Genomic DNA, 12497 nt, shown 5'->3' with positions numbered 1-12497 from the left:
CTACATATTTAGTAATTTATAAGGTGATTTTTCCTCATATAAAACCTTTTCTTTTATATAAAGTTTTACACCATACATCTGATGGCATAACTGCTTTCCCTTAGCAGACTTAATTGCTTCTCATATAGTGCTAAGAGCAGTACATGCAGTGTATATTTTCCTCTGAGTTAAATAACTACTTTGACTTCATTACAGTCTTTGTAGAGGAAATTAAAACATATTTTCTGTTTATTATCTTTTACAATCAAGTGTGAAATATATTCTGGGCTAACTAGAAAAATAATTTACTGAATACCCTCTTTAAGTTTTATCCTGAAAAAAATTTACTTTTTATTTTTCCTTCCTTGTATATAGACACTGTCTTAGACTAACTAGCTAGTGTTTCCCGAATCAACCTACTGTTGACCTTTCCTAAAAATTAAACAAGTTCCGCAGCTAATTTTAGCGTATTTGTTACACGCTAAAGAAAAACTTTCCTACTTCAGTTATTAGTGTCTCACTATACATAAATATCCCAAAGAGCCTTGGTCCAGTAAGTAGTGGATACACAAAGCAGCCTGTTCTCTAAGTAGAAGATAATGCTATTCTGTGCTTCCTACAGTTCCAAAATATCTACTTGCAGGTAAATCAGCGGAACGTTAACCATAGCATCTATTTCATCATCAACATAGAACCTAGTCATCAAGCAGTGAAAACAATTTACCACCACAATACCAGAAAAACAGCTCCCATTCTCACTGGACACTGTGCTGCTTACAGCAGCTGCTAATTCTAGATAACTATTGATACAAATTCCAGTCAAACAATTTCTCCATTAACATATCTTCTAATCTGTTTGAGGTATATTTTACTTAGTGATCGACTAATGATCACTGTTTTTCCCCAACATAGCATTCATTTACACAGATAATCACAGCGATATTGATAAGTAGGTAACAAGAAGTAAGTCTCTCCAGAACTTAGGAAAACTGAATCTGAAAATCGCATTAATTGGTGCTGAAGTAATATAGTTGGCAAAAAAAGCTTCCCAACAGTTTTTGCTTGAGTATGAAGTGCAAAAAAGCAAAGTAAAAACATTATTTGCACTGAAACTTCCTGGCAGATTAAATTGTGTGCTAGATTGAGACTCGAACTTGGGACCTTTGCCTTTCGTGGGCAAGTGCTCTACCATCTGAGCTAACCAAGCACGACTCACGACCCGTCCTTACAGCTTCAATTCTGCAAGTACCTCATCTCCTACCTCTTCTAGGAGTGCTAGTTCTGCAAGGTTCGCAGAAGAGCTTCTGTGAAGTTGGGAGGTAGGAGACAAGATGAGGTACTGGCAGAAGTTAAGCTGTGAGGATGGGTTGTGAGTCGTGCTAGGGTAGCTCAGATGGTAGAGCACTTGCCTGCAAAAGGCAAAGGTCCCGAGTTCGAGTCTCGGTCCGACACACAGTTTTAATCTGCCAGGAAGTTTCATATCAGCGCACACTCTGCTGCAGAGTGAAAATCTCATTCTGGATTATTTGGACTTGTCAACAGTGACTGGTTGTCTGTAGTGGCTGTCTGTTGTGATTTTACAGTACCAGCTTTTTTTCGGACACACTGTGAGCTGCTTCCTCTGTTGTAAACTTCTATTATATTGCAATAAAATGTTCATATTAATTCACAGTGTCTTAAAAAGCCACAATTCACATTATCTGTACCTAAGATGGTGCTACACCTTTTTAATGTGGCGCATTATATTAATTTTGTCTGTCACACAATGACCTGAATTTGAATTTTTATGTTGTAATTATCCTAATTGAAAGTACATTTCTATGTTTCACAAACTAGGGAAATTCATATTTATGGTTCCCAGATTTTGATAACATTAAACATTATTTCAAGAACTTGCACAACACCGAATCCTCTTCCAACATAGTTTCATGTTTGTGTGCACCCTTGCTGAAGAGATGCATCTCGGCTGAGAATTTTTGTTGTGTCCTGTATGTCTGGACACACATTGTAAATATATTTCTTATTGACTTTAATGTCATTGTGTTGATGTTTACCCCATTTACAGATGTACTCGGCCCTTTAGGTGTGGATGTGTTAATCAGTGTACCACATTTCTCCTTCATCCTTCACTGTTCCTCCTTGCTCCTGTCAAGAAAACTTTAGACCACTGCAGTTATCTTTTATTGTTGATATTTATAGTAAGTGCACACAAAACTTAAATAAATCTTTGATGAGAAAAATAAGATATTTATGCAGGAAGCAGATCACACTAAATGCAGTTCCACTTGGTTATGAATTTGTGTTTGTTTTTATTCAGGTTGAATGAAGGAAAAGGCCAAGCAGAATTTGAAACTTGTCTGCAACAGTTGTTGCAAAGCATAACCAGCTTAATGTGTTACAATACGGACAGCACACTACTGGTTCAAGGTGCCTGCTTAAAGTATCTTCCGTCCACAATACCAGATATTCTTGAAGTTTTCAGCGCAACACAACTCAGGTACAGCATATGTGAATGTTATCAGTCTCTCTCTCTCTCTCTCTCTCTCTCTCTCTCTCTCTCTCTCTCTCTCTCTGTGTGTGTGTGTGTGTGTGTGTGTGTGTGTGTGTGTGTGTGTGTGTGTGAATATTATCGATCATCTCTCATGTGTGTGTGAAAGTATGTCATTAATAATAATTGTAGTTGAGATACAACTATGTGTATTTTCTAATGTTATGTTGGCTTTTCATACACCAGCAGTGGAAACATAGAACTTAAACAGGGCAGTGCCCAACCTGAAATGTCTGAAGGGGCTCTTGAGCCTTAGAACAACAGTCCCAGTAAATTAAAGTAAATGGGTTGGGTTGATTGGGGGAAGAGACCAAACAACGAGGTCATTGGTCTCATCGGATTAGAGAAGGATGGGGAAGGAAGTCGGCCGTGCCCTGTCAAAGGAACGATCCCGGTGTTTGCCTGAAGTGATTTTAGGAAAATCACGGAAAACCTAAATCAGGATGGTCGGACGCGGGATTGAACAGTCGTACTCCTGAATGTGAGTCCAGTGTGCTGACCACTGTACCACCTCACTCGGTAAAGTAAATGGGGAAGGGAAGACACTGTGTAGACAAGTGTCACAGAAGTCAGACAAGTTGATAAATAACTCGGAGCTCAACCTTGGAGTTTTCCGCAGTCCATCTGGCCGCCATCATCAGGTGAGAAAAGATAAGTCCCTCTCGCTGATAACTGATGAGTGACAGTATCTTTATATGCAGTGAAAATATGGAAGCACATGCGCTGAGGTAATGTGCTTTCATATTTTTGCTGCATATATAGGTTCTGTCATTCACGGTTTGAATCAGTCATTGACAAGAATGGCGTAGCTTCTCTCACCTGGTGATAGCAACCATGTGGACTGCGGAAGTATTGTGTGCAGATGACTGTTTGATCCGGCTGAAAGCCCAACAAGAATTTCATCTGTTAATATACCAGGAAAATGTACACAGTCACTACATCATCTTTGTGCTACACTATGTCATGTAGTTTGTGGTACCCTCCATCAGTAATGCTGAAATTTAATGTGGTGTTGGCCCACCCTTTACTATCATATAGGAAACAGTGGACCTAGGGATGTTTAGGAGTGTGGAAATCTCGCGTACAGACCTATGACACAAGTGGCACCCAATCACCTGACCAAGTTCGAAGTCCGTGAGTTCCGCGGAGTGCCCCATTCTACTCTCTCACGATGTCTAATGACTAATGAGGTTGCTGATATGGAGTACCTGGCAGTAGATGGCAGCACAATGCACCTAATATGAGAAATATATGTTTTTGAGGGTGTCTTGATAGTTTTGATCACATAGTGTTTGGCATGATGGACTTGGAGTTAGGAGTAGAATGATTTCCAATGTTGAATCTAAATCTTGCATTCTTGTGCCATTGCTTGAAACCATAAATTAAGAAATGATAAAAAAAAATCCAACAATCTACGTGTTATTTGATTTGTAGTCACATAGTGTGTAGAAACTTTATTTTTCTGATAGGTTCCTGGTGGAGATGATTTATTATTCACCTCTCTAAAAGTCTGGATGATGGGGTTTGCAGTGGTGATTAAAAGAAGCATAATAGCAACCTCTCCAGGTGTTTCACTTTTATGTATTAAAATTCTGCTGAAATTCCTGTTAATGGGAAATAAGAATTCATACGGCTTGCTTTCATTACCTTTGCACAGCTTTCACAGTATTCACTGATTCCATTTGAGAGTATTGCTGACAAGGGGGTGTATGCCTGTAGCTTTAGAACTTCAGGATAGCTAAACACATGCTACTTCCATTCTATTGTGATGCATATGTTACTGACAAATCTGCACATATCACTTCACTAACAGGCTACCATCTCGACAAATCATCATTGGTGTTAAAGTTGAGACTCACGTGACCATTTGTTCTTTCAGTTCCTATTAAGGTACTTCAGTGTCCTTTGTCAGAGACACACAGCCTTTCAGCTAACAGACTGCCCATGGTGCCCATGATAGTCACTTTAACATTTTTAATGTATATTGTGGCTCTTGCTACTTGTGCCTCATGTGTTGAGTAATTTAGGAACTTGCATTTCCAGCAGATATATGTTTGATCAATGAGACATAACCAAAGCACTTATGAACAGCAAATAATTTTTCTGGACAATTATTCTCTGTTTCTGTTTGCATTTCCTTACAAATTTTGCTTTGTAGTATGGGCAGCAACATTTCCCTTATGTACAGAAATATGTCTTGGGGTCAGGAAAGTAACATGTAGCCTCAACTGCTATCATTAGGAACAACGCTGTTCATCATGCTACAGCTGTAGAAGTGGCCTAATGACAGGACAGCAACATCTAACAGTGTCCACAATCTTTGTGTCTCAGAACTATTGAGCTGCTGTAGACTGCAGGTTCAGTAGTGTTACAGCACACACCATGAAATAGTCTGTGTTTAGTGTACGAATGCAGCTCACCTTGGTAGTAAAATCTGTCTGCATTGAGTGATGGTGCTAATCCATTACATTCCAGTGTAGCATCTAAGGCCCAAGAAGGGAAGTAATTATGGATACCATTATCAGATTAGTAAAGTATCCTATGAAATGTGTGTACCATAGTATTGCCACCACAATCTGTTCAGGAAAAAGACTTGTTAGGCTTGCCAAATAGGTCTTAAGAAGTATAGAATCCATCTGTCATTACCTCTATGGGTTCAGAAAATATCCCTCTGCTGTGCATACTTAAACATTCTAGAGATGGCTGCACAAGAGGCATTTCCACTAAAAGTATCCCCTTCTAGGGGGGCTATCTTTAATCCGATGAGAACATGCCCCGACGTGGAAGTACATTACATTAAGCCAGTTACATAAATTGGTTTTTGCAGGGCATCTACTGATTTCTTTTTGAGATCCCTTCTTACAGAGTGCTTCTTTTGTTGCTGAGTGGTAGATGGATTTACAAAGGGATTATATCAAGTATTGCAGTATTTTCAGCTTCAGCCAGTAACTCCACACTAACACATGCCCTTCACTGCCTCTTTTCAGTTGAAGAGTTTTCGCCATTCTGATCATCTTCCAGTCTCACAACAATATCTTTTCAACAGCAAATCACAGTAAATCACTGGAGAAGCGGACAGGGTATACACAATTTGAATTTTCATGTAATGAAAATATTTTGCATTATTTTAACTGTTTGGATCACTATTTTATTCTTTCTCACCTAAAAATGAGAGCAACCATTTTCAGTTTGAAATATACTACCATTTTGTTTTATCCATGTTAGATCTTGTGTAAACTTTGCGGCTGTTAATTGTAGTTGGTGAATAATGCAACCAGCCACAAATACTTTTTAAAATGTTTTATTTTAGTGTCAAAGCCAGTTTTGTACTACCACCTTCAGGTGGCAAATATTATCAGTTAGATAGATGTTTTCATCAGCAGCACGTGGACTGCTCCTGCACTGCACAAGGATATATGAAAATTTAGTGCCACTTTATAAATTGCTTCTTCTTCTTCTTTCAAATGGGCCAGCTAAGGACCACAATATTCAACTTTTCAGCCTGGTGAGGGACTTGATGTTTGCCCGGTAATCCCGCATTCTCTGGCTATGTTTCTCCTTTCTCTCCTTTGTCCACAGGGCGCCGGTCTTTCTACGGGGTGATCTGTCCTGAAACCTCTTTTCTTTTAGTATCCTTCTGAGAAGTGCTTGGTTTCTAATCTCACTTTCAGTTAAGTTCAGTTGCTGGATATCTTTCTTGACTTCTATCAGCCTTGGTGTCACAGTCTTCCTGTTCTTCCAGTAGTTGAGAAGTCTGTTGGTTAGTCTTGTTTGGTCCATCCTTCTGTACGTGTGTTTCATTGTTTCATTAATAAAAGCACACTAAAGTGGTTTCATTTACTTAAGTATAATGTGAAAGAGTTCTATTCACCTACATAAGTTCCAGTAGATGGTGGCTTGTTTTGTTCTGGTGTAAGAAACTAGTACACCTGCCTTTTATGGTGTAGGCCCCCCATGAGCACGCAGAAGTGCCGCAACACGACGTGGCATGGACTCGACTAATGTCTGAAATAGTGTTGGAGGGAACTGACACCTTAAACCTTACAGGGCTGTCCACAAATCTGCAAGAGTATGATGGGGTGGAGTTCTCTTCTGAACAGCGTGTTGCAAGGCATCCCAGATATGCTCAATAATGTTCCTGTCTGGGGAGTTTGGTGACCAGTGGAAGTGTTTAAACACAGAAGTGTGTTCCTGGAGCCAATCTGTAGAAATTCTGGACATGTGGGGTGCTGCATTGTCCTGTTGGAATTGTCCAAGTCTGTCGGAATGTTAATTGGATGGACATGAAGGGATGCAGGTGATCAGACAGGATGCATATGTCCCTGTCGCCTGTCAGACTTGTAACTAGATGTGTCTTTTGTCCCCTGTTACTCCAACTACATATGCCCCACATAATTATAGAGCCTCCACCAGCTTGAACAGTCTCCTGCTGACATGCAGGATCCCTGGATTCATGAGGTTATCTCCATACACCTACACATCCATCCGCTGGATAGAATTTGTAATGAGACTCATCCGACCAGGCAACATGTTGCCAGTCATTGACAGTCCAATGTTGGTGTTTTTTTTTGTGACAGGCTGAGGCAAGGTGTAAAGCTTTGTGTCATGAAGTCATGAAGGGTACACGAGTGGGTCTTTGGCTCTGCATACCTGTGTTGGTGATGTTTCATTGAATGGCTTGCATGCTCACACTTGTTGATGGCCCAGCATTGAAATCTGCAGCAATTTGTAGTAGTGTTGCACTTCTGTCATGTTGAACAATTCTCTTCACCCATCGTCAGTCCCATTCTTGCAGGATATTTTTGTGGCCACTGCAATGTGGTAGATGTAATTTTTTACCGGATTTGGGATATTCACAGTATACTCATGAAATGGCCATGGGGGCAAAAACCCCACTTCATTGCTACCTCGGAAATGCTGTGTCCCATCGCTCATGCGCCGACTATAACACCACGTTCAAACTCACCTTAATCTCGATAACCTGCCACTGTAGCAGCAGTAACCAATCTAACAACTGCACCAGACACTGGTTGTCTTACACAGGCAATGCTGACCGCAGCACCATATTCTTCCTATTTACACACTTCATAATATTCTTATGTTTTTGTTTATAATGCAGAGAATGTCCAGTAAGCAAAGATACATACATAGATTCATTTTCTATTGAGCAAGGATGTAAAAAAGCAAAGATGATATGTGGGATGCACAGAATGCAACATATTACTAACACAAAAATGTTTCCACTCTTAAGGGTGAAGCTATTATCAAAGGACTGTAGGGGAAATTTTGATGAAATAACTGATTGCGTATATATATATATATGTATACACATTTGATTATCATTACATTTTATAAGTTACTTGAGGTAAATACAAAATTAAAAAGGTGGAGGTTGGGATGAGAGCAACGCATTTTCACCATGGCAGTTTTTATTTTTACAATTTTATACTGACATAATAAACAGTTTTATTTTTTTGTGCAGGGTTCTGACTTTTAGGAGTCCAATTCGTGCTTTGTTTCTTGTGACCAGCCCAAGGCAAGTATTTAGAAATTGTTTATTGGCTAGCTCCAGCTGCTCATTTAGAATCCATTGGTGTGAACTGCGGTTGTGAATATATGTATTGAGCTCCTCTGAGAGGTCCAGTTTCTTGCCGTTGTTAGTGGTAAGTGCCGCATCCTGGTGCTAGTGTGTGTGTGTGTGTGTGTGTGTGTGTGTGTGTGTGTGTGTGTGCATTGAGCTGTACTGTTCACACAGTTGTTCTGTGTCTTGTAATCTGTGGACTCAGAGAGGTTTATTTTTGATATTGTTCAAAGGTTTATGAATACAGCCATATTTGTGTTACTCAGATCGGTTTCATGTGTTACTTGGTTACTACACAAATGGTGACAAGTTCGGAATGGTTTCCGCTTATGCAATCTTTAAGTGCTGTTTCATCAAGTTGGCCACTATTGATGCCTTGCTACCAGCCCTAATTGAACAGCTTATTTCAGCCGTGATGATCTTGTCGGCTTCCATCAACAGAGAGGGTACCATTCCATCAGTTCATTCACCTATTTTTCCTCTATATGATGATTCACCTGAGGATTGGGAAGCTTACAAATAAAGTCTCAGGCACCATTTTTTGGTTAATGGCGTGACAGACTCGAATTTGTGCAAGGCCTTCTTTCTCTCATGGATTCCACCTGAGGTGTATCAATTAAGGTGTCAGCTTGCCCCTTCAAAAGAACCGGCAGCTCTTACTTTTGATCACATGTGCTGTTTATTGTCCATCACGAACAAATGCGTGTCATAGCGGCACGAGTTAAATTCTAATGATGCTGCAAGAAACCAAATCAGTCATACAGGGCCTGGGCAGCCCAACTTCACAGCCTTACCCGTAAGTGTCAATTTGTTACTGATCCCCCATAATGACTTTTATGTAGGTTCCATAGTGCATGACTCAATTATCCAGATAAGGAAGTGTGCCAGAAGGCTTTACTCTTGTGAAAACCCCCCGTTGGCAAAAATTTCGCAAATAGCACAATCTCTCAAAGTTTCCTAGGCAGCAGGTGACCAAATTGATGTCTGGGGTGAAGTGGCAGTAGTGCCACAAGATGTGCCCTCTAGGATGACAGACAGCTTGCGTGAGGAAGCAGCAGTGGTGGCGGTGAACATGTGGACCAAATGCCAAGCTGATCAGGGCTGGTCAAAACATCTGCAACCACCACGGCACCAGTGTCGGCATTCTCTGTTTCGATCTTGTTCTTTCTGTTTTGTCCAGCAGGAACGTTTCTGTGCCCTAAGTACTGGGCTACTTGTTATGCTTTCAGGAAAAAAAGCCACCTTGTCTTCATGTGCCGTATGGTTAAGGTTGCTCAGGATGTGGACATGTACATAAACTGTATGACTCCAACACTTGTGACTTCTCCCAAGTTGTTTATAGAGTTAAGTGTTTTTCGCCTAGTGGCTATAGGTCAACAAAAGTGGTGCAGTGACGTTATTGAATTCTCAAATCAACGTTAATTTAGGCACACCACTGTTGACACTGGTCACATAGAAGTTGGTCCGTTATAATAAACAGAACATTGTTCTGTTGGAACAATTTATGGCATCTGTCTCTTAAGTCAGTGGTTCATTCCATTTTTTTTTTTTTTTGTGGTTGCTGATGTTGGTGTTGAGAACTTGCTAGGATGGACACATCTCAGCATTTGGATTTTCTGTCACATAAACAATTCACCTTGTACGCAATCAGATACTACATTCTCAATTGGAAATGCTGTGCGAGGTGTTTTCTGACTCGTTTTCTGAAGGTGGATGGTGTGTTACAGATTTTTCTGCTCATATTTCTTTGAAATCCACTCCTCAGCCTCATTTTTGATGGGTGTGTCCTATTCCTGACACCCTGAAAGATCAAGTGAAAACAGAATCGGGCAGACTTCAGTCTTTGGGGTTGGTGCAACCTGTTATGGTTTGTGAATGGTTGTAGTTTGGAAGCCATCAGGGAAACTTTGCTTCTGTCCTGACTTCAGTACTACTGTCAGCGTGCAATCGATTGTGGATACACATCCTCCCTCATGCCAGAAGAAACTGTTGGCAAAAATATCAGGTGGCCAGTACTTTTCTGAAATTGATTTTTGTAAAGCTTATCCTCAGATTCCTGCGGACGAAGAATCTCAGCAAGTTCTGGTTTTGGATACTCCTGTTGGGGTCCAACAATATTTGTACCTTCCTTTTAGTGTGGTTAGCACCCCTGCTATTTTCTAATGATTTTTAGAGCCACTGACTATGCCTGCTTTGGGTTGCTTAATTATTTGTGTGATATTGTTGTCAAAGGCCCATCCATGTCTGATCACTTGAAAAATTTATGCCCTTTGTTTTCTGTCTTACAATCCGCAGGCTTATGGTGTAACCTCACAAAATCTCAGTTTTCTCATCTTTCTATTGTTTATTTGGGATTTGAGGTTAGGCAGAATGTGGTGTGCCCTCTGCCAGACTGCATCTCCACTGTTACATCTATGCCACTGCCTCCCTACCCCTCCCCCATTCACGAAGACACTTCAGGCTTTCCTAGGGAAGATATCCTACTACCATGAATTCCTGCTGGAGGTGGCCACATTTACCCATCAGTTACATACCTTTTTGCTGGAGCCCGCATTGTGAATGTGCTTTTCAAATGTTGAAATCCTAACTACTCTCGGCCCCTTGTTTAGCTACGTTCTGTTTGAACCAGCCCCTAGTCGAGGTGACTGATGCCTCACAGCGTGGCCTCGGTGCAGTCCTACTGCACTGATATGCCACTGGCTGAACGACCTGTTCCTTTCACCTCTTAAATCTCTTACTCAGTCCCAGCAGCGTTACTCTCAGGTGGAAAAAGAGGCTCTTGCCATAGCCTAGGCTCTCTGGAAATTTCATGTTCTTTCCTGTAGATCCAAGTTTCACCTCATTACTGACCATAAACTCTTGGTTTCCGTGTTTAATCCTCAAACTACCTTGTCTGACAGTGCAGCACTCCACCTACAATGCTGGGCACTGTTCTTGTCTCATTAAAATTACAAAATCCAATTTCGACCGTTTGATTGTGAAGAATTGCTTTGTTTCCATCTTGTAATTGAAATGCGAGCCGTGGTCGAGGGTTTCCCAATTACGAGCACGTGCGTAGTAGCTGCCATTGCCACTGACTGTGTTCTTTGCCAGATGGTCCAGTTTGCTCAACGTGGCTGGCCAGATAAACAAACAGGTCGGGCTTTGGATCCTGTGCAAAATTGTTTTACCTTACGGTATCGCCTCTCTGTTTTCGACAGTGTTTCGCTGTTGTTCACAAGAGACCTCTCTCCCAGAGTGAACACTCCCGATGCGTTACTGTCCGAGGTTTTATGCCTTCTCGACAGAGCCATTGGGGAGTTTTGCACACTAAACTTTTAGCTAGTTGACATGGTTTTTGGCCAGGGTTTTTTGATGCAGTTGTGTGTTTCGTCATGGCTTGTGAGCAGTGTGCCCAACAACAGGCAGCTCCCAGGGTGACCTTGGCCTAATCTGTGCTAGCCACTGGAATGCATCCATGTAGACTTCTGCTTTGATACCTATTGGCTCTCGGTTGCGGATAAATTCTCTCACTTTCCCCTGTGTGCGTCGACTTCGGCTGATGTTACAATTCATACACTTTCGAGGCTTGTTTTTATTGGGCATTTGCCTCTTAGTTTCCCATTATGGGCCACAGTTCATTTCCCACACCTTTCAACTGTTTTGTTCCCATCATGGCATTTGTCATGTTATGGCTCTGCCATTCCACCCTCAATGACATGGCGAGGTGGAATGACTAGTGCATACATTGAAGTCCCAAATGAAAAAGTTTTTTGTGGATTCTCGACCAAACGATGCCCTTCTCCTATTTCTGAGCACCTATCACTTCACGCCTATGGGGGATCAGAGACCAACCGAGTTGCTTCACAACTGGCAGCCGAGCGCACTTCCCCAACTTCTGCGGCCTGCGCCACACTTGCCACATTAGACATTCATGAAAGACCGCAGTATTCTCCTAAAGTGACAGTGTGGTGTGCCATATCAAAATTTGGTGTGGCAGGCCGTTACTTTTTTGAGGAGGAAGGACTGGCCGTGACAGTGAATTCCACACATTATGTTTCAATGTTGCAAAATTTTCTGCAACCCAGAATGGATGAGATTGTTGAAGAACATGGACTGGGGGACTTATGGTTCAGGATGGAGCTACTGCTCACATATCTCGAATTTCACTTGATGTTTTGGGAGAAATGTTTCTGGGACGCCTCATCTTTTTGAGGGGTGATGTCGGGTCTCCTGCGCAGTCACCAAATTTGAGCATTTGTGACTACTTTCTTTGGTGATATCTGAAGGAAAAGGTTTTCAAAAGTCGCCCTCACAACCTACCAGAGTTAAAAGAGTGGATTATTGACGAAGTGAATGCCATTCCCCATGTGTGTGTGCAAGAGCTGCTCGAGACTTCAGGGATCATCT

The 12497-nt window shown here is 41.4% G+C and overlaps 1 protein-coding gene across 1 annotated transcript in view; it reads left to right on the top strand.

Annotated features, from left to right (window-relative positions):
* Positions 1–12497, top strand: part of LOC124605633 (dedicator of cytokinesis protein 1) — a 460559-nt gene that overhangs the window by 125312 nt on the left and 322750 nt on the right. Inside the window, exon 15 of the mRNA XM_047137451.1 lies at positions 2297–2476. Coding sequence (XP_046993407.1) covers positions 2297–2476 — 180 coding nt within the window. The remainder of the gene's footprint in view (positions 1–2296; positions 2477–12497) is intronic.

Source organism: Schistocerca americana, chromosome 3 (genome assembly GCF_021461395.2).
Source record: "Schistocerca americana isolate TAMUIC-IGC-003095 chromosome 3, iqSchAmer2.1, whole genome shotgun sequence".
NCBI lineage: Eukaryota > Metazoa > Arthropoda > Insecta > Orthoptera > Acrididae > Schistocerca > Schistocerca americana.
This window is presented reverse-complemented; position numbering and strand designations above follow the sequence as displayed.